Genomic DNA, 27,891 nt, shown 5'->3' with positions numbered 1-27,891 from the left:
GAGAGGCAGCAGCGGCAGCCGCCACGCTTGTCACGAATCAGAGAGCGCAATGAGCTCATCCTTTTCTCTTTGCAGCTTCAGAACTGCCCTGGCTTTATTGCTCTTATTGCTGCTGCTATCTACTTGCTCACACATCTACTGACACTGAGCCCTGAAACCTCTCCGTTGCCTTTCTCCTATCTGAGCTTTCCTGCACTCATTTGCTGCCATTTTCCTGCTTTTTAGGTACATTTTCAGATCCATGTTTTCTCTGGTTTGCTTTTCAAATCTACTTTGGACTGTGGCAGAGGCAGCACGGTGGATCATATTTTTCCTTGATTCTTAGCAGAGATGCTTTTCTCTTTCTGAGAGACGGACAGGCATTGCTGTAGGCAGCCATCCGAACCCATTGCAAAGGTCTGAGGCTGGCTCTCCTCATCTTGCACTTTTTGAAATTGTGGTTCAAAGCCTGTTTTTCTCACTCTGGATACTTACTACTTGCTGCTCATGGAAGAAGGGGTACCTTGCAAAGCCCCAGCTGCCAAGCTCACACCACCTGTCAAAAAGTCCCAGGACATACATGATGAGAGAAGCAAGCTGGTGAATGAGTATGCATGTCGGGTGCTGGAACTTCTGGGAATGGGGCATCGCCTATTTGTGCCTCGGCTGCTTGCGGTGAGATCACGTTTTCTTGAAATAAATTTGTTGTGAATTTGCCATCTTCCCTCCCAAACCTGCTTCCCCCACCCCCACCCCCCGATTCTTGCCATTGAACAGTAGTAGCATGAACCGTCTCTTATTTTTAACGCTCAGCTTGTCACAGTCCATCTCCTAAGCACTGAGTCTTGGGGTTTTTTTTTATGTTGGCTGGGAAGGGCTGGACCCTGGTGGTGCTGATGGGGATCGGAGCCACTCCTTGATTAGCTCGCAGGGCTCACAACCAGGGCTATGTTATAAAAAAAATCTTTCCTAAAGCCATGAATGCTTTTGTTCTCAGTCCTGTAATGATTCCAGATAAGCGGCATGCCCAGTCTACTTCTAGATACTGATGGAAGGTGCATTAATGCTCAACATTTCAGATTTTACACTTGTGACATCAAAGTCACAGTGATTTTAAGCATTCATAAGAATTCAAGCTATGATGATGTTTTATGGTTTTCTGCTGTTTCTGTGATTTTGAAAAGGCTGTTGACAGCATTTAAAAAAGTTTAAAATACATGTGTAGAATTATCTGGGAAATAAATTGTAAAAGGTGTTTTTATCCATCATAGCAAATGGCATCTGTATGTGAAATAGCCTGAAAAATGCATGGCATGATGCAGTGCAGAGAAGTACGCCTTTATCATTTCTATGGCTGTACAAAGCAGAGTAAAACCCACAAAGTAGTGGTGAATACAGAAGTCACTACCTAGTCCTAGCTGAGTCTGCTCTTGGGTATTGTAACTAAACCTGGCTGCAGCTCAGCAGTACACTTGGTTGATGGTCTTGTACACCAAAATGTCATTTTTATGTTATACATGTGAAGACAGTTTTTTATAGATCACATCCCATTTTCTGGTAGGATGATGCCTTTCTTTTATGTCCATGCCCTGTGCAGTCCTATATTGTAGTTATATACAGTTGAACTGTCTAGCATTTTCGTTGTGCTACTGGAGCCTTATCTCCACCTCCTGCAGTACACTCAGATAAATGAATGTGTTCTGTGTATTATAATGTATTCAGTGTTAAAAAAAGGGTGGGTGTTTGAACCAGTGTGTCCCTGCACTGTGAGATGTTAGGTAAAAATAGAAAAATCACAAACTCTTTGGCTGCTAGTAAGCTGCATATGAATTTGGATATCTACAGTCACTTGTAGAATTGAGTTTAGTGGCTGATAATGCATGGTTAAATCTGTTGTATGTGCAAGCATTATTCCAGTTTACCTCCAAGTGTACATAAATATTCTTCCATCCTGTTCTGCTTGACGGTCTCTTGGGCAAGGACTGCCAAATCATTCTCAGTTGTTTTGTGATGAGCTCTAAGGAAATTAGAAACAAAACCACTACGATGTCTTTTTCTCTTGACTTAATCAGGCTTTGTATCTGGCCCTCCAGATGGAGAATACCAGGAAACACAGTGTTATTTGTAACCCAGGCAGCTTACCTTTGCTGGATGATATAATATTGCTTATTTAAAAGCAGAGACGAAGTAGTGTTTGTGTTATTAGAGAGTCTTGACTTGTGGAATCGATGTGATTTCCTGTCAGGTTTTATTAGCTTAATATACCTCTTCTGACATACATTCTTTTGACATATACCCCTTCCATAGAGGAGGAGAGACTATGTTTCTGTTAATTTTTTAACAGTGAGAAATCTCTGAGGGCCAAGATTTTGCACTTTAATTGCAACTGAAGGTACTTCAGAACCTCAGTGTTTCATAAAATTAAAAGCTAGGGGTTGATTTATTTTTTAATTTTTTTCCCCTATGTGCATACGCTTCTCCCTGTGCTGTGGTTTTGGGAATAAATGCCTAGGACAGGCAGAACATGTGCCTATAGTGTTGTAGTGTTATGTGAGGAGTATGTTCTATAACCTTAAGGCCAAGCCTAGTCACATCACCTAATCACTGCATCAACTAACTGTGTTGATGGGCAGGTGAAACAGCACTAAATCTACGTGGATTTACCCACTTTGGAATGACTATGGGTGTATGAAGCTGGTAGTTTCTGTGTTTGCACTTATCCACATTTCATGAGTGTTTTATGTGTCAGAATGAACGCTACCTTTGTAAGTCTGAAGCTACATATAAACACAGTGGTGAGATTTTGAGCAGAGGGATACTGCTGGGTGTACACAAGATCACCGCCATATTTATGGATGCCAGCTCACTGTGGACAAAATCAAAGCTGTATTTTCTTCATAACACTTTTGTACCAGTGTTTTACAGAGAGTACAGGTTTTATTTAGGGTAAAATGCATTTGATAGCGTAGCTTTCACAATAAAGAAATGGACATAAGCAATGCCAAGAAAAGGAGTTTTTTTAATGTATTTTGCTATAAGAGTGTGTGCCAGTGTAACTGTAGCAGTGTAGGTTTACCTATCAAACTTTCCCAGGCCTGGATCCCAAGTTTATCCACTCTCATGCTCCTTGGCAGCACAAAATGTCAACTTCATTTTCTTGGAGTCACTGAACAGATGACAGGTCTGTGGCTCACATTTAAGGGCAGCAGTGCAAAGTTGTGCAGTGTGCAGCATTGCAGTCTTGTTGCTGCCAGCAGAAAAGGAACTATCGGGTTAGAAAAAATAGCTCACATACCTTGATTTTTACATTCCGTATCTTCTTAAAAGAAGTTAGAACCACACTGTGTGTGTTATAGATTAAATATTACGTTCTGAGAAATTAGTATGAGGATACTAGTAAACATTTTGAATTTGCCAGTAGCAAATTAAGTAGTGGAGTAGAGTATGGTCAGATTCTTTTCAGCTTTTAGCTTGGCCTTGTTCCTGGCCATGTTTATTAAAGTGTAAAATAGGGAGATTATGCTCACTGACGTTCTGTAGGAATTCGAAATATACATACTGTATCCGTAGAATTCCATGGAAATTGGTAAATTTTACCTGAGGAGGAAGAATGAAATTAAGCAAAGGTAGTGTGGTTGATCTGAAATTTCTTCTGCTGTATTAGTTCCCAGGTGGGAATAGAAGTTTTAGATGATATAGTCAGTAATAAATGAGTCTGCAGAATTAATAATCGAAGACAGAGAAATTAAATTAAAGAAAAAACAAAGGCTTTGTCTTTTGTCTTAATCACATTTCCTAAGTATTTTGGGGAAAGCAGTAGCACCGTTATTTACATAAAATAAAATAAAATAAAATAAAATTCCACTCCTGTTTCCTGGACATAAGTAGACCTGAAAGCTTTGCTAGTACTTGTGGGAAAGGGCTTTCCTTTGGTTTCAACTCATCCATATAAGATAATTTTAAGAATACATTGAAATACTTAAGCGATGTGGGAAGGACATTTCAGGGCTTATTTAGTCAAACCCTAAGAGGCAAACTGAGACTTTTGGTCACAGTTCTCACTGAATTTCCTCTTCTTCCTGTTTTTAAAAATGTATTTTAACTAAAAATACGACTATTTGAAAACTACCTCTAGAATAGTAAAAGATACCTTCAAGTCCCAGAGTGCAGAAAAATGCAATGCACCTGCCAAACTTTAATTACTGGTTCAAGAAACTTACAGATGGTTTCATGAAATAAGTTGTTGATGAGTTCCACAAGCTGAGTGATGCAAACCAATGAATTTACAAATCTCTGCCTGTCAAACAGCTGCCAAAAGATTCCTGAGATGTCTTTATGATTTATTGATTAAAATCACAAAATGTCAAGAAATGTGAATCTTAGAATGCCGACATTGCTATTTTTTACTTTTTTTTGTTTGTTTGTACTGCATATGTCTCTATCGATATATATAGGCACACAATGGTTTTATGTTGCTTCCTGTTGCTCTCAAAATGTTACTTAGACTTTTTGTGGTTTTAGTACTGAAACTAATTTTTTGTTCAACAGATTATTTTAATGAAATTGAAATATCCAGCAAAGTAGAGCTGAACAGTATAGGCTCTACCACTCATTTTATCAAATTATACAATATGATGGGTTTTATTTCCATGATTTGCCATTATTCTTACAGGATTTCCGTTGACTAAAGATCTTTCAGGACTGAGAACTCAAAATTCTCAAGCTACAATTTAATAAGAGTAGTTTGTTGGGGGCTATTAAAATATTATTATAGCAGTGATTCAAGCAGAAGCCTAGAAGAATTAGTATAACTTTAAATTTTTTACATGTAATGGCTGATTTTCTGATGTACATGCCTTTGCCTTTTTTGGTATTTATTTTTAAATGAAGTGCTGTGGACATGAAGGGTGGGTGCATCTGCTTTTCTGAGGTTTGGCAGGTAAAAAAAAAAGTTTTAATAGTTTTTATTTCTCCTCAGATTTGTAAAAAATTCCCAAACTCTCAATGAATTATGTTAATGTAAGAAAAAGAAATTAAATACAAAATCAAAATGTCTAGTCAGGACCTCTAGGAAGAATACATGCTTTGAGTTAGGATAGCTCAGCTTCTACTGAAATGCTAAAACTTTGGGGAAAAGTGTGTTTGGTGTTTTTTTTGTGCTGGGAGCAACTGTCCAGAAGTCTTAATTGAAAACACCCTCCCACACTATTGGAAGTGTGTACCAGCCAGCCTGTATTGGAGCATTGCAGTTACCTGTGCACTTTCTGTGTAAAACCACCAACAGCAGCAAAATGGATTTACAGATTGGCTGGTATTCCTTTACACTTGGTGTCAGAGTTGTGTCTGGGGCCATCTTTCAGAGGAGGGTGGGAGAGGCTGCCATAGCATGAGGAAGAGGAGGTACTGGAAATGCAGGAGAGCTAGTCTCACAAGAAGGCAAATTTACAATTTAATAGGGAAATCTGTTTGAATTGTATAGTGATCACAGCTGTCAACATCTCCGAGCGAGAAGGAGAGAAATCACTTTCGAGTAAGCTGGTTATTGAGCCATTATTTACTGCTTTTTGATCAGCATTACCCAGCTGAACTTTGCCCAGCAGCAGCTTGGCTGCCAGCATGGGTTTTGGCAGTGATGGCTGTGTGCTGCCGGTGCGACAGGCTGCTCCTACCATGCTCTACGACTTGCAGATAATCCTAAATAAAGCCCATTGTGCAGATGAAACAGTGATCTAGTCTCAAGTTTGGCAAAGACTTATCTAACCTCAGTAAAACTCAGGCAGGAGAAACAGGACTGAGGAAACAGGTGTGTTGGCCATATCTGCATTCATGAGTGGATCTGATTCATTAGATACCAAACTGCACCAGCTTTCTGTCAACACTACATTGGTCTTGTCTGATTGAGTCTCAGCCATATAGTCCTTCTGCCAAATTTTTGTGGACAGAATCAGATGTGGTAGTTTGTAAAGCTGAGCATTTCTCATCAGCATCCTGAAGGCAAGCTTTTTTTTGTGTCCCTGCAGTGATGACCCAGCAGCTTCCTTGGCTGCAAATGAAGGGAGGATCAAATAGATCTTGGAAGAACTCGTAACGATTTTGATGACAGAAAGTTGTCTATATTAAGAATGCTGCAGTCCTGGGGAAATGAATATGCTGAAGCTACTTTAGTTGTATTTGGAGTTTTCTTATGCTTTCCTTGCGATTGATGTAGCAAGAACTACTACAATAGTGCCTGTTAGGGTAGACAGCATAATAATCTCCAGAAATACACAGGTTGATTGGTAAACATGCACAACATAAATTTTATCCTTATGGACTCTTGAGAACATTAAAGGAAATACTGATATGCATATTCCCAAAGTGAAAGATTGGACACAGCAGTGATGATTAGCAGTGCTGTGGTGGCACATCTCTGATGTCTGCTCATGCTCTCCATTGTCAGAGATATCAGATACCCATGAAAATACCCCCTTAACTTCTGTGGCTGTACCAAGTTTGGTACATAACTTAAAATCCCTTCAAAAATCCTTCTCTTTTCCCCCCACCAAATTACTATTTTTGATAGACTCTCTGGGTAGGGGGCTGTAGCATTTTCAGCAGAAATGTGGAATATATTGAGCTGGCTTTTAAATATTACTGTTACATGTATGCAGCACCATACTGAAGTTCAGTTTTCTTTGGGAAATACTGTGTCTGTACTTTGAGAAGGAATTTTACATAGCAGACATAATTATTTTCATGTAAATAGACTGGTGATGCTAGTTTGTGGGGTACAGAAGGAGGATTCATAAATAAAAGTAGATTTTTATCTGCATTTCAGTGATAATTATATTTAACACCCAAGAGGAATAATAGTATAATTGAGCCTCATCTCTTGCATGTCAAAGGCTGCACTGTTTTCCCCAGTTCTCCCTGTGTAGAGCCAGATCTTTTGTGTTCAGCTGCAGTGTGTTTTATGGAAAGACATCTGAAAATTGGAGACAGAAAGGATTTTGAGTGGTTGACAATATAGGTAGGAATCAAACTTTGAAACTGTGTATGTAGTGTATCTGCTGTGTATAACAAGGCAAAAAATGACAGTATTGCTCATGAGAAGGCAAAGGATGCACACATTGAAGTGTTGGCAGTGGTACTAGAGCAATTAGTTCAGCAATTAACCTTAACCAGCGGTACCTGTACTGCTTCTGAGGTATCTGTAATAATACTTTGATACACAGTGCCAGTCATCATGAGCCTAGTCATCTTTGTTCGCTCTTTCTGGGTTAAAGATCTTGACATTCACATTTTTGACATGGTGTCCTAAATGTCTTGTCTGGACGTTCATTTTCTGTGAACCTTTTAAAGGAGTACCAAGGCTTGGTATTTCATATCTGCTAAATCTCTTGATGTAGTTCTTGGCAAATCCAAAGATGAATACATTTTTCCCTGTGAATCATATTACTCCATCAGTAGCAGAACTGGATTAATGTTGAATGTTTAACATTTTCTGACCTGCTAGGCTTGATACCACACTGAGAGGTACAGTGTTATGAGAGATGTAGAAATAAGCATGTAAAACATTTTCTGGCACAGTGTTCTTTGAGAAACTGTGTCACAGACTTCTTCACATTGACTTGCTGATGCCTTTTATGAGTCATATGCATTTCTGCTTCTGCTGTTCATGTCTGCAACCATATATATCTATATATACATTGTCTTTTTAGGGCAGCATTATGAGAATCAGCAGTGGTCTAATGCAGACGATCTCTAGAAAATATTACAAATTTTCCTAGGCTTTTATTGCTTGCCTGGGTTTTGTTTTTTTCTTCACTCAGTGACATCTTGACAGGCTGAGCCAGAATCCCTTTCTTATCCTGCTGGTATAGAAAGATAAAACAGATTGATGTGTTACAGTCCTCTGATTGTGCTGCTCTGCCTGGGATTCCTTGGATATGCTTTAACCTCTATTTTGTTTTGTGAGATAGGGGTTAGAGAGCTGATTTCAAGGATGACATTTTTGAGCTAATGAGAATGCTGATGGTTTGGAATACATTCAGTAAATGACAAATCTGGTAAAAGAGCGTGACTGCCATGTTCTCAGTGTTTAGTGTAGTTCCCTGTGTTTAATTGCAGACCTCAAAAGAGGACCTTCTACAAGCTGATTTTGAAGGAGCTTTAAAATTCTTCAGGGTTCAGTTGCCCAAGAGGTACAGAGCTGAAGAGAACGCCAGAAGACTGATGGAACAAGCCTGCAACATTAAGGTAAGGGTGGTCTTCATTTCTTCTCCGTCACCTGGATTTTTTACAGGAAAAGTAATGTGCAATGTTAAGAATGGCAGTAACATGTGGAAAGTAAAGTAATGAAATCGTTAGTTTATTTTTATATGTGTTTGTATATTTATAGACACATGCATGCACACACATTTATATTTAAGGAGAGTAAAGCTCTGAGGTTTTCCCTCTGTCTGCTTTGGTACTAGCTAAAACTTCGAAATAGAAAACTGATGCATGATCGAACTGAATTATCAGAACTTGCTAATTCATTAGCTGATGATTATATTGGGGTAGAAACTTAGTTTTGTTTGGATATCAAGCTTACCAAGACAGAATAACTTATGTTCTACCTGATCCAAGATGGTGGTACTTTGAATATTTGAACCACAAGTAATGGGTATGATGAGGATGAGGGACAGTGGCTATAAAGTTCTTACTATGTCTCTCGAGTTCCTCTTAATTGGTGACAATAAACTGTCTTTTAGACAATTTTTTTTCTGCTCTCTAGGAGTCAGACACTTCTTACAGTGTGGTCTTTTTCCCTCAGAAGCTTGGTGGCTTCAGCCTGTCATTGCTGTCCTTTGTCTCTGTTTCCTCATTGCGGGTGGTTCTGTGGCTTCCAGCCTGGCTTCCTGTTGGCAGAGGTGACATGCTGTAGCTTTGGTGCTGGTCTCTGACTGCCTGGTCATCTCTAGTATGGTCCCACCAGAATACTGGCTTTCTAGTCTAGGTGTAGCAAGACATTTCTCATTGTATGTCAGTTTCATTGCTGTCACTTATGTTCTTGCTTATCAATACATGCCATTCTTATAACCTGTTCTCTGTAATATTTCTTCTGGTTCTTTTGTGTGCAGACACTTGCATTCATACTTACTTCAGACTATCTTGTTATTTGTGTTAAGCATCCCTACTGAGTGATTATGTGATGCCTTGACTCTGTTAACTTGATGTCCCACATTAAATTAAAACACACAGGGGTTGAACTGAATTCACAGTTTTTATTTATTTGGATCAACTTTTCTCAGTTTTGCCAACTAGAAAGTCCTTAGAGAGCCAAATCTGAATCACAGGAATGTAACTTCTGACTGGAAATGGCATGTTAAACATGAGAGAAAATCACCTCATAATGAAGGTGATCAGAAGTCATCAGCATGGCTTTATGAAGGATAAATAATGCTTAACCAAGTTAATAGTCTTACGGGATGACTGTCTTGGTGCATGAGAGGAGAGCTGAGAATGTTGTTTATTGCAAGTATAAACAGTGTCTCCCATAATATCATTGTAGACAAACTGATGATTATGGACTAAATAAGTAAACAGTGAGGGGAACTGAAACCTGGCTAAATTACTTCATTCAAATGGTCGTGATCAGGAACAGGATGTTCATCTGGAGGTCTGTCATTAGTGTTGTACCTCAGAGCTGATACTATGACCAGTACTGCTTAGACTCTTCATAAATGACCTCAGTGATGGAGCAGAGAGCACCCTCAGCAAGTATGCAGATGACACAAAGGTGGGAGGAGTGGCTGATGGACTGGATGGGTGTGCTGCCACCCAGAGGGACCTTGACAGACTGGAGAAACAGGCCAGCAGGAATCTTGTGAAGTTCAAGAAAGGGAAGTGCAAGGTCCTGTGCCTGGGAGGAGCAGCTACACCAGTACCTGCTGGGGGCCAGCTGGCTGGAAAGCAGCTTGGCAGTAAAGGAACCAGAGGTTCTGGTGGACTTTCTTCTCTACTCAGCCTGGTGAGATGCATCTGGAGTACTGTGTCCAGACCTGATCTCCCCAGGGCGAGACACAGCCACAACGGTGAGCATCCACTGAAGGGCCCTGAAGATTATTAAGGGATGGGAGCAACTCTCCTGTGAGGAAAGGCTGAAGGAGCTATGGCCATTCAGCCTGGAGAAGAGAAGGCTCAAAGGGATATAGTCACTGTTTATAAATACTTGGTGGGAGGAACTAAAGAATAAGGATCTAGGCTTTTCTCAGTGGTATCCAGTGAAGAGGCAAGAGGCAGTGGATACAGAAAAAAAATTAAAAATATTTATTTAAAAGCTATTTATGTATTTATAACTTCAGGGTGATCAGACACAGGAACACTTTGCCCAGGGAGCTTGTGGAGTCTCCATCTGTGGAGATAATCAAAACACAACTGGCCCTGAACAATCTGTTGAACTTAGCTGTGCTTTGAGGGTGAAGTTTAGACAAGATATTCTCCAGAGGTCACTTCCAACCTCAAGTATTCCATGATTCTATGATTAGGCATATAATCATGGTGCTTATTTACAAACAGGAGCTAATAACTGCAGGAGTTGACATGCTCAAATAGGAAATTAAAGTCTTGATAATCACCACTAGAAGAGGTCCCAGGGAATGCAGAGGTTTAATATGAAGAGTAGTTGTCTGTCTTGTTTAATGTAACAAAACTTGTTTTGTTAAAAAAAAAAAAAAACAAGACCCTGAAACATTGAATTATTTTTTTTCCCTGAATTGAGGCACTGTGTGACTTTCAACTGCTTCTTGTCTGTATTGATATTTGTAGACTAAACACCAGATGTTTTTAGAGAAAGTATTGCCTACTATGTGCCAGAGAGTATTTTCTTTAGGTGTTTAAGCTAATTGCTGAGGCATAAAACCATGAAAATAGAATCATGGTGTGGCCACGTTTCATAGTCTGGCTTTATCTTTTCCAGTGTTTCTTTTTATTTCTCCCCATATTGCCACAAAACAAAACAGGCATTTCACATGTAATAAAAATCCACCTCTACTTGCCCCCCCCTTAAGCTCTAGCCAACATTGTTCCAGGGAAGTCATGTGAAAAAATACTTGGTGTTTCTTCTCCTTAATTTCACAACTTTAAAGTTTAACTCATGAGTTCAGGACCTACCCCTTGGATTTTGAAGGTGATGCGTTGGAAATAGTTTTATCCCATTTTTAAAACAAAAAGAATTAGCATCTATCTCTCCCTCAAGAAATCTCTGCAAATACAGAGGAAAAAGCTCCTATTGAAAATTGTGTATAAATTACAGTAGAGAATGTCTCATTCAATTAAGGATTATCCATGGTGATTACCCATAGTCTGAATTTCATTCATTTAACAGGAAAGAAATCACTGTGAACAAAGTCAGTGGTGATTTCCAGCAGGTGATTGTTGGGTAGTATTCCATGTTTTAGGAATGTTTTGAGCTAATTCATACTAATAACTAATTCATACAATACAATATGGCCTATGAAACTTCCCTTTGATTTTGTACTTTGCATGTTATATGCATATGCGCAGAATTAGGGTCCTGTTATTACCTGGCTATATTTGGCATAGTAGCCAACAGCTGCAGAATAGAAGATGCATTCACATGGAAGAAACCGAATGTGTGAAGGCATCTGCTGAGACTCTTAAGGTAGACAGAGCCCAATATTGTACACATTTCTCAGCTCCAGAAAGTCAGAGGAAAAAGACATAAATTCTCCAAGTATGGTGTCAGATGCTGATTTAAGGGTTAGTGAAATTTAATAAAAGATGAAAAATTAGAGTTAATGAATGGGGGATTGGCCTCCTTTGTTTCCTGTTAGTTTTCTAATCTCTAGCAGCCGTGCCTTTCATTTTCCACTGGCCTTTAGAGAGGGACTGGCATATTCTTCCTGTGTGGGTTCTCTCTTTGTAAGGTATATCAGAGTTTTTTTCTGTCTCTGGAAGCTCAATTTGATAAACGAATGAAGAAAGAGCTTGTTCTAGATTGATGAAGGTTAAGCTTAATGGTGCTATCCTGTTAAAACCACTAACACGTTCTGCATACTCACTAAATCTGCCTCAACTGCCTTTTGCATCTTGTAGAGATCTGTGTATGACCTAAAGAAATTGTAATGTCCTTTGATTTTAGTATAGGAAGCCTATCATCTCTATTCTTACACCTGACTTCAGTCAGGTAGTAGAATGGGAGATAGTCAGTCTCATTGGGAGATTTTCTCCATATGAAAACTTCCTGGTTTGGCAGTTTTCAAGTGAATTCTGGAAATTCTGCCCATTTCTCTGTGACTGTCCAGTGATATTTGGAAATGCAACAGAGTTAACATTCAAAATGAGTTACACTGCAGATCCGGAAATGCCACAAAGTTGGGTGTAGCAGACAAGTGGGTGGAGAGATCCTGGGAACTTAACTGTGGGGTTTCACGCCTTGTGCCTGGTGAAGGTGAAGGGAACACATGGGATGGACTAGACAGAACTGAGTAAAGGAACCTGCAGGGGAGATTTCTCTGATGATGGGGCAGCATCTGTAATAATACCTTCTTTTACATGTCTCAGGGATTACAGCGACTCCTTGTCTCATCTTTTGTCATCATCAGTGGCAGGAAAGACCTGATATATTGAAGTGCTTCTAATAAAAGCTTCCTAGCCATGTAAATCTCTCTCCAGCAGATCCAGCAGCGTTACAAGGTTACTGCTCTCAGGACCTTAGGTCAGAGGAGCAAATAGCCATGAGAAAAAATATGTCCTTTTCAATGCGAAGCAAACACACACATTTTGTCACCTGTCACTGTACTGACAAGGTTATTGATCTCACCTGGGTGCATCCACAGCTGTGGCTTGCACCAGAACCTTTGTAGGGCTCATTAAAATAGCTCTACTAGTGGAGCCAGAAAGAAAAGACCGTAGCCTTTCTTTCTGAAGGGGCTGCGCTAAGCTTTTCTCATTTCAAAATTGTTCTTTGTACAATTTTAAAACAGATTTATTTTAATAATGTTGGTGTTCAGGTGTTTTGAATATGAAATTTGAAGCTGACACTTTATTGATGTGGGTGAATTACTTTATTCACACCTATTGCTGATTCATCTGGAAGTAATTTTTTGCAGGGATGGTTTAACAGGCAGTTAAATATATTGATTTATGTGAGTTTCAATAGAAAGTAATAAAAATAGCTCACTTGGTCTCTCTAGTGCATTCTCTTTCTTTCTGTTTATATGTATATATGTTTAGTTATCTAGATGTTTGGGTTTTTTTCTATTGTGAGAGGCGGTAAGACAACACAAATGCAACAGAAAAGCAAAGGAGATAACTGCAGAAAGGCCCTGAAACTGCACAGGCCTTTTATTCATTCAATTCTACCAGTGATGTATCTAATTAATCTTCCAATATAAAAGACAGAAAACAAATTGCTCATTTATCAACTTCTCAAGAAAAGGCCAAACCAAATTGAAAATAATTGTGTTTAGATCTATAGAAAACCCTGCCATGCCTGTATGTGATTTCTTATTAACAGCCAATGATCAATTCTGCTTATTATGGCTGTGCCGTTATCTCTGAAGTGCAGGATCTAATTGTGCTTGTAAGGAGGGTCATGTGTTTTAATGCCCATTTTGTTTTCAGCTTCAGCTTCCTTCTTTCTGCTTGGCTTTGTGATATAGTGCAGCACAATGAACTGGCACCTGAGAATCAAATTAAAATGTCTGCAGTGGAATTGGACTTTAAATATTATTGTACTCTTGGAAATAAGTGTTAACAACACAGAAAGTGTCATGCATTTAAACAAAATTTCAGCTACGAAATATTTATTTGAACTCTGCATTTCTGGCTTTCCAGTGAGCAGACATATTGCCTGGTAGCAAGGTTTTATTTTCATGATGTTTAAGCATTAGTAAAACTAGTTGGTTGCTTGGATTTGGTCGATTTTGTTTGTGGTTTATTTGCTTGTTCATTTGTGCTGAGTTGGCATTGTAAATTAAATCAGTTATATTGTGAATTTTTATCAGCAGGGAAGGAATGGGATTTTATTAATAATAGCTAAATGGAATCACGTTTTAACCATCTAAAGTGGTTATGCAACATGACTGAATACAAATATTCTGGTGTCCTCATAGTAGTTATTTGTTGACATATGAACGTGTGCTTCCATGAGTAATGGCATCGACAATGGTGTTGAAGGTAAGGATCTTTAAAGGACTTACAAATGTTTGAGGGTGGAAAAGTGAATAGAAGTCTTTATTGTCTGCTCTTCGGTAATTGTATTACAGCATATTTCATGAAGAGATTTGTCACATTATTAGCAGTTTAATTTCAGAAAAGTCAGGGGACATCTGAAATCTGCCCCACGGTCCAGCAGGCCACCTACATTTGTTTTGTTCACCTTTGTGCCATCAGAAGTCATGGCTTTCCAGGATGACAGATGTTTTCCCGTTCAGAACGGAAGGAGGAAAGCATACTCAGAAGGTCTTTTGGCTTAAGCTTCTTGAATCTGGCTTGTTCCTCCTGGCTGAATAACAAACACCCCCTTTCTATCCTTGGTACTGAAAATAGTACAGAGAGCAGTAGATGAGAAGGTAGCAGGGAGTTGCATTGTTTGACAGTTCTGTCTTCTGCCATCTTTGCCATGTTTTATCTAAAATAACTCTGCTCTGGGAGTAAAAGTAAATGAGATATTTTTTTTTCCAAGCTGAGCAGGACACATTTGAATTGAAGCTGCAGGTTGGCTGGAGGATTGACTAACCTCCTCTGTGGTGACACATTAAAATGTCCTACAAAAAAGTTTTCTGCCTCTGGTGGTCCGTATGTCAAGCAGTAGCAGAGTGTCTAGAGTCATCTTAGTTGTTCTTCAGAACAGAAAATCTAAACTTTCTCTTCCTTTGGAGGAAACAAACCCAGTAACTTATAACTGATTTTTCTGAGGGACATCTTGAGTTTGAATATGGAGAAAGACCCTGAAGAATACTATGTCTTTATTTTTTAGAACTTGATTCCTGTGACCAAAGAAACTCTGTATTCTCTCCTCTCTGAAAAGCGGACGAAGAAGCTCTGTTGTTTATTGGGAGTTCAGTGCACACATCTTTTTATTGCTAAGCCTAGAAATCTTTGAATACATGAAGAAATAAATACAAGAATTTGGGCAGAAGAGCTTGAGCTGCCTTGTGTCACGTTTGATCAACTTTTCTTTTATGCGGCCTTCTCGGAAGTGCTGTGGTTATTTTGTATCTGCGGATGTTACAAAATTGAAAACTTAAGTTATTGGAAACAAGTCATGACTAATTTACAGCAAACTCAGGTAATCAGAGCCAGTGTCTGTTGCATGCAGTGGATTGAGGAAAAAAATCCAAACAGGTGTGATTCATTCTCAGTGTAGTGCAGAGAACAGTTGGGAGCAGACATTTGTTTCATTTCATTTGTTGGTTCTTTTAATGAGATAACAAATTCTGAAGCACCGTGCTATACTGAGACCTAAACTTTCAATAATAAATGGGAGAAAAGAAAGGCAAAGCTTAACAATGTTCCCTTTACACCTCACCCCTGAGCTTTTGCAAGTAAACAAAGGCAAGACACTGGGGACAGTGTCTTTATGCATTTTTGCTGGTGTTTGATTTCTCATGCACCTGCAGTTCAATTTCTCTGCTTTGAAAATAAGCAAACAAACAAAACTAAGTATAGAAAGATGGCCATATGCATTTATAAATGCAGAGCTCTGCAGTGACTGTAGCTTTTAGAACTGAAGTCCCTATTAATAACTTTTCATTATAAACCCCAGGCATTATTTTTGCCATTATTGATGCTGCTCAAAGTTAAATTCAGTGAGTGGTTACTTGGCTCTTATCTAAGCAATATGTAGCTACTGGAGTAGAAGTTTAGCTGAGTGCTTCATAAGAGCAGTATTCACATTTTTAGGATCTCCTTATCACTTTGCTTCAGGATTCTGTTTTCCTGCAGTTAATGACTTTTACCATATTATAGCCTTGATTCTCTGTGGAGAATAAGTAGAGGTGTTTCATTTTACTTAAGAATGACAATGTGCTGGTTTACTCTTTTTTGCAAATTTGCTGTTTTGTATTGCTTAAGTCTGAAATAATTCCTCTGTGAATTACTATTTTTCCATGCAATACTGTGAAACCTGGGCAGAGAGGTGATTGCCACATCTGGCAGTCTCTCTCAGCAGTTCATTGCTGTTTTAATCGTTACTCTTTCAGATGTATACCCACAGCCCTACAGGTGTACCTGATGAGTTGTGGAAGCCATGGCGGGGATGGCAGGTTCCTTCTCTTTGCTTTTACTTACCCATGTTCCTTATCTCTGTAACAAAAGTTTAAAAGATAGGAAAAAGTTAAAAAGCATTATTGTGGGTCTGTTCGCTGGGAAGCCGTGACCATGTATCTCAGTTTTCTATTCACTTGTTAAAGCAGCAGAGGAAGATCAAGTCCTCATTACATTATTGTGTATGTTTATTATTCTTTCAGCTTCCTTTGCTTAATTAATGCAATTTCCTCAACGATAATTCTTAAACAGAATTTGATTCCACAAGTGAAATCAGTCAAAAAGCCTTGAAAAAAAACCCAACAGAAAATCTCATCTAGAAGTAATTAATCAGCATAATAAATACTCTTTTAAATCAGGAAGTATAGGCATGACTTCAGCATGCACAGCTCAGGCCCAAAGACGGCCTGTCAGGTTGAGTCACCCAGTTACTGTGACAACAGAGCTGCAAAATTTTCTGCTTCAAGAGTTCTCCAGCCCAGCTGCATCTGCACATTACACCAACCTGGAGGGGGTCCTTATCACTGCTTTCCCAAATAGGAAATACAGGTGTACTTCCACTAACAGAAGTAAGGGAGGTTCAGAGGTTAAGGCCTTGACACCCCACAACCCCCAAAAGTAAACTGTAGCTAAAGTTTTTAGCAGAGTCAAATGATTGTCTGAACAGCTGTATTTTAATCTCATAAATCCTTTTGTTAACCCATGGTTAGAGCACAAGATCAATGACCTTATTCTGCATCCTCACGAGGAGCAATTTCGTGGCAGTCTGAGTAAGCCACCTGATTGTGCCACCTGGGATGCTCCATCTTTACCCAGTAGAGAATATTGATTATATTTCAGCTAGTCAAGAGGAGTGGAAGAAATTGGAAACAGATCAGGGCTTTGATTCCTCACTGCCTAATGAGGATGCTTTGTTTGAATCACTCACACTGTCCCGAAGGTGGCCTGTTGCAACATGATGTATTCAATAATCCGTTAGTCTTCTGATAAACCATATTCCCCACTTTGGGCTCTTTTCTTTTTCCACCATCAATGATAGGTGAAAACTTTGTTATCAGGCTGTTGGTTTTGATGACGCTGCAATTTACCCGACCTGTCAGAAGTGAGAGAATAAATATTTCAGCACCTTGTTATGGATGCATTATTTTCAAATTTTAGATAGTCCTGAAAACAGTAAATGCTGATTTCTTTCTTAGTGAAAGAAATAAAAGGAGGCTGCTGTGCTACTATTTGGTGTCTGCAGAATATAGATCCCAGTACACAATCTTCTTCATTACAAAAGCTTATCCCAGGCCATCATACTTGCATAGGCCTTTATAGATACAAATACCGTTGCTCTTAATAGCAGCAGGAAGCTCAGAGGCAAATTTGGCCCTCACTTCTCTTGTAGCGCAAAGTAAAATTTAGGTTTGTGTTACAATGAACTTCCTTCAAGCGCAACATGAAGCAGAGTGAGTACCTCTCTGAGGAGGAAGGACGTTTGGTAAGAAAGCAGCATCTTACTTGGGACAGTTTGTGTTTCCAAACAGGACATTTTGACAGTGGGTTCTTGCAAAGGCAGTGACTTTCTAGGCCAAGAGAATCTGCTTTTTCAATGTGTTTGCTTGATCTGCCCTAAGCCTTGGTAACCCTCAAAAACCTCCTGCTCTTGCTCTCCAGCAGCCGAGGACATCCCAGCCTGAACAGAAAGGGTTCATCAGAGGCACAGGACCAATTGCTGGGTGAATTAGGAGGACGGGTGGTTGTGGGCTGTGCCAGAGTCCATCTTGTGTTCTGCTCACTCTCATTAATCTCTGTCCATCAGACAGCTTCTGCTCCAGAAGCCGGATGAGGTCCTAATGGCAGGAAATGAGCAGCACATTTAGAGATCCAGTGCTGGGCTGAGAGCTCACGTGGGGGCTTGTGGGGAACCTTGGCTCCCCTGGGAACACCAGACTGTCCCTCTTTATTTTCGTTCCATCTTTCTGTATTATAGCATTCACAAAATGTCAGTAACAATAATGTCTTTTAGAAGGACTTTGTCACAAGCAGTGTTACAGGCTTCCTGTTTAACCAAGGGAGCTAGTTACCTATATACCTTGTGGATTTTCAGCCTTTCATCCATCATACAGGAATTTTATAGAAACTGCCCATCCCTGGCAGTGTTCAAGACCAGGCTGGACAGAGCCTTAGCCACCATGGTCTAGTGTAAGGCATCCCTGCTTGTGCAGGGTGGTTGAAACTTGATCTTAAGGTCCTTTCCAACCCTAACTCTTCTGTGATTCTATGATTATATACCATCACATGAGTTCGGGACAGGAGGAGAGGTGGAAAAAAAATGAGGCATGTTTTTGAGTCCCTGATGTAAGGGATTTCACATGTCCTTATTCAACAATGAGGGAATGTGAAAAACAAGCAACTGTCATTAAGGTTACATGAGTACGGGTTTTGTGTTTGTTTGCTTTTTGTTGCTTTTATGATGAAAGTGACTTATAAGGGTTAGTAAGAGGATAAAGATTTCTGTGCTGTGGGAGGCTTCTCAGAAAGATCAGTAATGATGGCTCTTAACTTTTTAATGTGCTTTCACTACACTAATGGACTGAAAACAACATTTTATTCTGAAGGAAAATTTGTTGACACCAGCAAATGAGACTTGGCTGCTACAGGAGTGAAAGGAACAAACAATGCACTGTAATGTAGGAAAGTATTGATCTTTTGTTTTTGTGACCGTGTACAACATAATTCAGTTCCGAAAGTCTGGAAACCATGACAGTTGACAGTGAGTGACATTTTAAGAGAAACAAACATATGTTTTAGTACATCTTCTCTTTCAGACTCCTAAGTATTGCTGATTGTATTTGCTCTTCCTTTTTTCCACTCTTAATACATGCACAGAATGCAAGATTCAGGCTTATCTGCACCATCACTTACTAAAATCTCTTTTATCTGATAATGTCTAATACCTATGATCTTGCCTGGCTCTACTTTTGTGCTTGGTGTGTGTCACAGCTGGGCAACTGCTCCATCTGTCTGTCCTGTGAAGGGAAGGAGGCACTTCTGCATTCGTCCATCTGTAACTTCCCTTTCTAACCTGAGCTGCTAGTACTGACAGTACCAGAGTGGGGGAGCCTGCAGTCTGTCTATGCTACACTGAGCCTTTAGCCTGGCATGTACTAGTGAGCCAGCTTCAATAGGTGATGCACATAGACACCAGCCATGTAAGCAGTAGCACGTCCCTGTAAAATGGGGCTAAGCACTGGAAAATATGAAATATTGGGTCATAGTTAACCTTTTAAATAAAATCCTACGTGGTGGAGAGTGTTGTATTCCTGGTAGTCAGTATATTTGTATTAATAAAGCAGTATTTTTTAATCTCCCTGGGGAGATTAAATCCTAGGATTTACACCTTCAAGGACTCCTTTAGGAAAATGAAGAATGAAATTCCTTTTGAGTTTTGATAGTCTTTGGTTCTTGTGACCTAAACCATGACTATCTCCCTTCAATCACTTATTTTCCTCAAGTTCAGGGAGCACTAACAGTTTCACCAGACGCTTGAGTTTCCAAATACCCCAGAGGTGAATATTTCACAGCAGCTCTGTGAAGCAGGATTTTATCATCTCCCATTCAGAGACAGAGAAGCTGAAGCAGACAGTGCAGCTGCATGCTCAGGCACAGCTAATTCTGGCTATGCAAAAAGGAGAAGTGTCAGGTTATTTTAAGTTGAGGCACTTCTCCAGCAAGGGAATCACATTGTTTCCCATTTAACTATGTTGCCTATAGGTTGTCTTCTTGTGTACATGTAATAGGAATATCTCAGGACAGTCAGTTATCTCTGTGTTTCTTTCCTCTGAGATGTGGTTACACCATTGATAGATTCACTTAATAGGCTCATTAAGGAAATGGAGGGCATCTAAGTGTTTGCTACATCAGTGAGCTTCAGTTGCCTTCTTTTCAACCCCAGACAAATAGGAAAACAAAATATTGCCAAAGGTGTCGCTGTGTGCAGCCCCCAAGGACCCAGAAATCATTCTGAAAATTATGAAGACCGAAAACAGCCAATCTGCTTTACAATATGCAGTTTACTGCCTACAGAACTGGGGATGGGTTGTATACGCTCCACCCCAGTCACCGAAACAATTAAGGGCTGTGTTGGAGCACTAAGGAGGATGAAACGCAGTTTCCATGCTCAAAGCAACTTTGGTTCACACATAGGCCCCCAGACGGGTCTTACTCAGTTTCTGAAGTGCCACACAAATATAAGCTGTTCTGTAAATAAGAAGTGAAATAAGCTATCGGTGCTCTGTGTGTGTGTAAAAGCTACGGAAAGGGATGCTATGTTTTCCCTTTCCTACTCCAGTTTAATGCCTGAACAAGCCACTTAGCATCGTTCCTGACCCAACCACAATCCCATACCACCTTTCAATGGATCATGTGCCATACAGGTCCCTGGTTGTGTCTTGCTGCCAGAGACCAGCTTCACACACACTTAGCAGTGAAAAACAAATAACTGGTACAGTCTGGCCCCAGATTAAGTGACCCAGAAAAATCCTTCATTCAAAACTCCCATTTAAGTCTTCCATCAAATGTGTACGTGTTGTTCTTGCTGTTCTCATTACTCAGTTCTCTTTAATAGCTGCTGTCTATATAATGATTCTCTATGTCCACATGAGGTTGTTCCAGAAGGCTAGAGAAGCAACATAGTTTAGAGGAATTATTTGGCTAGAGCAAGTGGATCTGTGCTGTTGAGATTGAGTTACTCGAAAGAGTCACAGGGACCAAATTCCTTAAGTGAATGCAGAGGTGGTGTCGAGATAACCTAGACCTGAAATTGATGAGGAAATAGATAACTCTGCAACTGAAAACATCGTATGTAGTCAGGGGGCACTAATACAGCAAGGGTAGTCTGATATGATTGGGTTTGAGCTATTTAAAATCGTTAGTAAGTAATTAACCCATGAGGTGACTGTAATGGACATCATTTTTTCAAGACTGAATTATTCACTTGCCAGGCATGCTTTGGAATTTATCAGTACCCAGGCAGGGCAAAGCCCCTTGGCTGTGTTAATTAAAGATCCGTAGCACTCAGGAAGCACTCCTAAAAGATGCCCGCTGTATCAGATTCACCAGTTAATGCTTTTCTGCTTGCTGCCACTCAGAGGCCACCTCCCCAGTTTTACATTCAGTTTGTCTTTTGCTGAGAAGCTGCTAATTTCATGCTACTTTAGCCCTGCAGCAGCCAGTCTGTTGCTAAGCAACCTCCAAAATGCTGAAGGGGCCACGGTTTAGCTGCTTTTCTGCAGCCCACCCTCATTCTTATCTATTTGCTTTTACAAGTTACTTATTTATATAGCAAAACAGATTTTTTCGTAACATGGACGCAGAGCCGTAAACCTCCATGTTGCAGCAGGGTGCCTTTACTTGCATAGCTGTTTGGCCTCTCTCCAGCATCATCCAGTACTCTCTTTACTGGTGTTTCTGGTCATCAGCTGAACAAACTCCTCATGATATTTGCCGAGCTGGAGTGACATCTGGGAGTGTGCAGGAAATATATTTCAAAGGCATAACTGGCCATGGACTGCTGTGGAGTCTGTTTGGTCCCAACAGTCTCTGATGGAAGAAAGAAAGGGTCAGAACAAAGATGGCTTTAAGCCATTTTTGTGCTTACTTTATTTCTGGCTGCTTTAACTTCAGCTGTGTCCCTGTTTCAGGCTTTTTGTTGCCAAGCTAGATCCACAAATGTTATCCTTCACCTGCCCAGCAATGCTGGGAAAAACCTTGCTGTAGAGGCAGTTCTACAGGAACGACTGCATTTTTGAAGGGTGGGGTTTGGATCAGAGCCAAGGCACAGATTTGGCCTAAATTGTATCAAGAGAGGAGCAGGTTGCTGATGGAGTATTTGGTGTATAGATAAACTGGCAGGGTGTTTGTAATGGCTGCAGGTGGATAGAGGAGGATAGCAAAAGTGTAATGAAGCTGCAACGGTGCCACTTGTTCTAGGTGTGCTTCCAAAATGGGGGAAGATCAAAGTGGTTTGTGGGTACTATTACATCCTGTGCTGCCAAGCAAAAAATAAGGACCACTGTTTTGAATCACTTTTCACAACCAGGAAAGCATTAAGTGGAGGTACTACGATGTACAGAGACTGGCTGTGTTTGTTGTGATAGCATTGGTCACGTCAGCATTGGTGTTAGACTGTGATGATAACATCAGTGAAAGAACTGCCACACTTCTTCAGTAAAGGCTTCAGAAACAATTCCGATGCTTTCACAAGCTCGTTTTTTACATCTTTACTCCAGCACAATACTGTAGTTTGAGAAGAGGGGAATAAATCCTGTATTTGGAATGAACAGATACCAGACTGTTCCCCCCACTCCCCCCTTTTTCCTTTTAGTTTCAGCAAGCAGAGACAATATCCATGAGCTGTGTCTTTGGAGTACACTTTTTCCACAGCTGTTGCCCTTTGGGCTTCTCCTTACTGTGTTTGGCTGCTGCTGAGTGGTAGCTTCTCTGTCTATCTGCAGCAGTTTTTGTTGAAGACTTCTTTTTGATAGGAAAATAATTTTTCTGCTTTGATGATCCAATCACTACCTGACCCCCTCTGGAGAAGAACAGAGAGAAGCACCTGAACGCTTAGTTTTGGACATGCAGTCATGAGGAACAGGGGTTATGCACAAGGTCAAATGTATTTTTTTTACATCAAAGTGAGATGAGAAAGGTGATGGTTTAAGTCCAAATTTAATTTTCCCCTTACTTGCTTTAAGCATTTGAGTATCTATTTGGGAAAAACAGAAGTATTTCTGAGTGTGGTTTGGCATGCTCAGTCTGGATTATGGTTTTTTTCAAAGTGAACTCTTGGTCTTTTTGTCATTTATGACATGTGTCTGTCACTGGGATGTCCACTTTCTGTTTACATTCAGAGGAGTGCTGATTGTAAAACCTTTGCTGACCTGCAGCTCCATGTATTTTTTTAATATGGTTGAGATTTCACAAGCCAAGCTGTGCTGTTTGTGATAGTGTGTATGTTTTGGTGCCGTTCTTCACATAGAACTCAGAAATGTGCTAGGTGTTTGGGCAAGTATTGAAGCTATCTCAGGTATTCTTTCAACTAAGTTGTGAAAAAAAAAAAAACAGGAGACTTATTCCAGGGCATTTGAGCTGGTTCTAACTTTTACTGCCCTGAGAAGTTGTTTCAGGTACATTTAAAAGGACTGAATCAGCAGATGTTGATTTCATTAACTGAAGACAGGAAGAAAAGGATCTTTCATATAGGAAGATGTCAGGTGTTTAGGGAGTAACAGATGATAATTAACACCCTGAATTACACCCAGAGGCAGGCAAGTGGATAGTATGGGTGGGTATCTCTGTTTCTTGTTGTAGCTCTTCCCACCTGATGTACTTCAGAACTTTCAGAGCTCTGGCAAAATGTAGGGTGGTCTGCAGTGCTGAGAAAGGATAAAGGATACTTAAGCTGATAAAGGCATTACAGGAGACAGACCTGCCTATGGCTATGTCTGATGACTGGTTTGTGCTGCTGCCTGGTGTACTGTCTTCAGTGGTGCTGGGCCTAGCCAGCTGTATATACCCTGAAATTCTGTAACTGTGAAAGATCCAAGAAGAGCACAAGAATGCAAGCAGTACTGATAAAGTAAGCACGTTGTATGTTCCTAATAGAAAAGGAAAAAAGAAAAAAGAATAAAAATGTAATATTGCCCAAAAAATAACCTGAATGTTTTGCAGCGTACTACTGATAACAGGCTGCCAAAAGAGACACCAAGTTAGGGCAATTGGTCTTAACCTCACAGTGAGCTTTTTTTTCTTGCTGCTGTTATACTTCATTATGAGAGATAAGAAAAGTCTGACTCAGATGTTTCTGGTCTTTCTCAATTTCTTAGTCCTAAGTAGTGTTAAGGAAACTATCCTTTTGTTTTTATTTTTCCCCAAGACAGTTCAGTAGAGATACTGTCTGTCTCAGTAATGTTAATAGTGTGCAACATCAGGGATATGCTGTGTCACAAGAATCATCAGTACGACTCATTCATTTCACTCTCCTTAAAACTGGGGGAGCCCAATCAATGTACTGCTAAATCAGTTGCCAGTCTCAGAAGTGTTTCTAAGTCCATGTTTAATTTTCCAGGAATTTTCAGGTTTTTTTGCAGAACTGTAAAGATGTTCTGCAGTGAGACATACCTATCGAAGAAAAATATTGTGTGGCTTTCCAACAAACAACCATCATACGGCTGAGAAAGCTCATCACTTCACCACTCTTAAAGAGTAATTAGTTTTAAAGAGTAATAAGAAACTGAGTTAGTCTCCTACAGATGCAGCAGAGAAGGACATCTGTAGCCTTTCAAACCATTACATAGGTCACATATAGACAGCAACATAGTTTTTGTTTTTCACATTAGTTAATACTTTATGATTTGGTTTATTTTTCTTCATTTTCAGATCAGCTTCTTATTTACCCCATTAAATTAAATGGTTCAGTTCACTATTGTTGTAAGCAGAAGAATGAAATTATAGGGCTTATTTTTGCAGTCTCCAAATGAGTGAACAAATGCTGTCACTGATTTGCCCCCTGTTAATTTGAACTGTAAACACGTGGTTGAAATTTGATAGATGGTATCCTTTCTGAATACCAGTGGATGGTGGGCTGAAGCTGCTGCTTTATTCACAGCCAACATTAAAACTGGGAGAAGCAAAAGCATGGTATCTCTTTTCCATGGTTATAAACCAAATTTTCCCATTTTTTAGTTTTTTGGTTTTTTTCTCCTGTTCTGCTTAGGGTGTTGACTTTTCCAAACAGTGGAAATAATGATGTTGATGATCTAAAAAGTGTGCTTTGGAAATACATTGAGGAGTTTTATGGTGGTAGAAGCCTCTTTTTAAAAAGTTTTTTTGTGAATCATCCTTAATTTTATTGCATCCTCTGTTTTAATTTGCTTGCTCTTGTGGTTTTTATTTGTTTGTGGGGTTTTCTTCAAATCAAGCAGAAATTAGCTGTCTTTCATTCCAGCACACTGGGAATGAATGAGCTTCCCAGGAGCACAGCCCTGGCACACGTGGCAGAAATACTGACCTCAGCTTGAGTACTAGATTGTGCCCAGCTTGAGCACGTGGATACAAGATAAAAATGTTCTCTTACCCTGTGGGCATCTGTGTGAAGCTGGACCAGTTCCGGGGCAGGGGGAATGGGGAGGGGGTGACGGTATTATTTTTATCTCTTAGATGCATAGATACAGTAATAGTAGTAATAAAGACCTATAGTCCAGATTTCAAATACAAGACAAACTTGGAATAAGACAAATGGGGAGAGTAGAAGAGTATATGGAAATACCTTTGGTCTCTGGTTTCTGAAGAAAAAACCTCATTATCATGTAGAGAGTTCTTTGACAACTTCTGGAATAACCTGCCTTCTCTCCCCCTCCATACATTTGAGCTTCTAAAATAAGCTTATTAACAGGCAAATCAAGACGGGTTAATCTTTAAATCGTATGTAAATACAGAAGCTTTTCTCACTGTGGTATATTGAAGTATTAAACATAGATGCAGATTTTCACAGTAGGAGCCTAGATCAGCCCAGTTAAGCACTGAAATAGTTTGTCTCCCAAATCATCTTCTGAGAACAGAATTTCCCTTTCACTGTACTGTGTGGTGATGAATAGGGATTTAGCGGCAAAGGATTATGTGAAGCTTAGATTAGTGGGTGCCACTGGTAGTCTTACACAGCTGATCGGCTTGTACAGCCCTGAGCTTCTTCCCTGCTCTGGAGTTGACCTGTACAAATTCCAGAGGAATTTGTCCAGGGGAGTACAGAGACTTAGCTGCCTTCTGTCTTTGCCAGACAATGGATTTTGTGTCAGATGCTTTCTGTATCACGTTGCTGTTAATCATCTTTGGTATAAATATATATGAGCAAGAGCTGTTTTCTGGACTCTCTTGGCTGCGTTTGATCCTTTGACCTGCTTTCTTTATTCACTCCAGCATTGTGGGACACATTGTTCTCCTGGAAAGTGTCAGTAGTTTGTACTTTTAGTGTATAATACACGAAACAATCTCATTTCAGAGTCTTCAAGCATGCCTCAGTCTAGACCAAGTCTCACAATCAGTCTGACTTCTATACCTCAGCTGCTGATATAGCTTGGACTAGTCTGTCTGGTTTAGCCCAGTTTATCTAACACCGTGTGCCATTTCCTGCTCACCTGCATCATTTGAGTCTTAATTACTCTTTATCTCATCTTCCAAGCAATCATACTGTGAATTTATTTTTGCTTTGGGAATATGCCATTACTGTTGTGCTATTTACACACAGAAATGCCTCACCTTTTCCATGAGGCTTCTGTCAGGGGTTCCACGTGCAGCACATGGCCACAGACCTTCGTGGGGCTTTGCTGTGGTGCTCCTGGGGTACCAGCACAGCAGCCCCTGCCTCATCATTGAACAGTAGGGTTTGTGCCTAGCCAGCTCCAGTGGTTTTGAGGGACAGCGGATGTGCTGCAGTCCTTTTACTTAATTACAAGAATTTCTCATAGTAACTCTCCAGCCTTTCGTTCGTTCTCCTTTTTTTCCTCATCTCAGGCTAAAAGTCAAGTACAAAGTAATCATCAGTAAAGATACTAAAATCTGATGTAATACAGGGTGCTTCAGAGTGGTCATCCAGGTACACATCACTGTGCTCTCAATGTGCAGTATGGCTAGTTCACAAGCCACTTAACACTTCTCTCACTCTGGAGAAGACTTGCCAAACAACATTATAACAATCACAGCAATAGCAATACCACTTACAGTTTTGCATTTTTCATTAATTACACCTTTATTAATCTTCCCCTGGAAGGTAGATAAGAACTGTTAACTCCTCTTTGGGGTGGGGAAGAAAGATATGGGGATATATATCTTCCTTCAGAAAGGAAGTCACGTGTGGGCTTGGAATGAAAAGCACTGGGTCCTGGGCCCCAGTGAGATTCTCTTCATGTGACAGATACTATTTAATGTTCTACTTGATGTTAAGTAATATCTTTTGTTTGCTGATCATATGCTGTAAATGAGAAGACAGTAGACCATGGGTGAAGGTAGTGATACAGATATATACTTGCTGTATGATTATCATTTGTATGAAGCCTGGACTAAGTCTGTTACTCTGATGAAGCTTTTGCTTGATAAAATCTGGCTCTGCTTGCATTAGCTTGTGGGCAATTTGGGTGAAATCCCTGAATCAAGCTATACTGAAACCAGGCCAGAAATCCATATAAATAATTGTATGTGTTAAGCATTTCTATGCAGCTGCTGTGCTAGTTTCCTTGAAGACTATGCTTGAGCCCATTTTTTTGTTTTCAGTACTAGTTGAAGTGATAAATGCAACAAGTTTAAAATACATTTCACAGGTAGTGTTGGGTTAGGACCAGTTTATTGTAGAACTTAGCTCTCAGTGGCATTTGCATGGTCTAAATGCCACACAGACATTTTTTCAGTTGTTAGATTAATAGCCCCAGGGAATATATATCAAAGACATTTACAATGGCAAACATTGTTAATGTTTGTGCCTTTGGGAGGTGGAGGGTCCTGTTTGTGTTCATTTGGCTCTGAGGGCATAGACACAGAAAACACTGGCCATGGCCTTGGAGAGGTGTAGGAAGGTCCAGGGGATATAGCCTGCTCTTGAACTGCTGTCACCTCCCTCAG

The 27,891-nt window shown here is 39.9% G+C and overlaps 1 protein-coding gene across 6 annotated transcripts in view; it reads left to right on the top strand.

Annotated features, from left to right (window-relative positions):
- RABGAP1L (RAB GTPase activating protein 1 like) overlaps positions 1-27,891 on the top strand; it is a 245,276-nt gene that overhangs the window by 179,520 nt on the left and 37,865 nt on the right. For 5 of the 6 annotated variants that reach the window (XM_061345653.1, XM_061345652.1, XM_061345651.1 and 2 more), the window contains one exon: positions 8,089-8,217. In XM_061345653.1, the coding sequence (XP_061201637.1) occupies positions 8,089-8,217 (129 nt within the window). Of the gene's footprint in view, positions 1-4; positions 655-8,088; positions 8,218-27,891 lie in introns of those variants that run through there. The other variant, XM_061345656.1, reaches the window with a different exon arrangement.

Source organism: Neopsephotus bourkii, unplaced genomic scaffold (assembly GCF_033783945.1).
Source record: "Neopsephotus bourkii isolate Nb327-2 ecotype Australia unplaced genomic scaffold, CSIRO-AGI_Nbou_v1 NB_234, whole genome shotgun sequence".
NCBI classification, from domain to species: Eukaryota; Metazoa; Chordata; class Aves; order Psittaciformes; family Psittacidae; genus Neopsephotus; species Neopsephotus bourkii.
The sequence above is the reverse complement of the archived record's forward strand: the minus strand, read 5'-3'. Positions and strand labels throughout refer to the sequence as shown.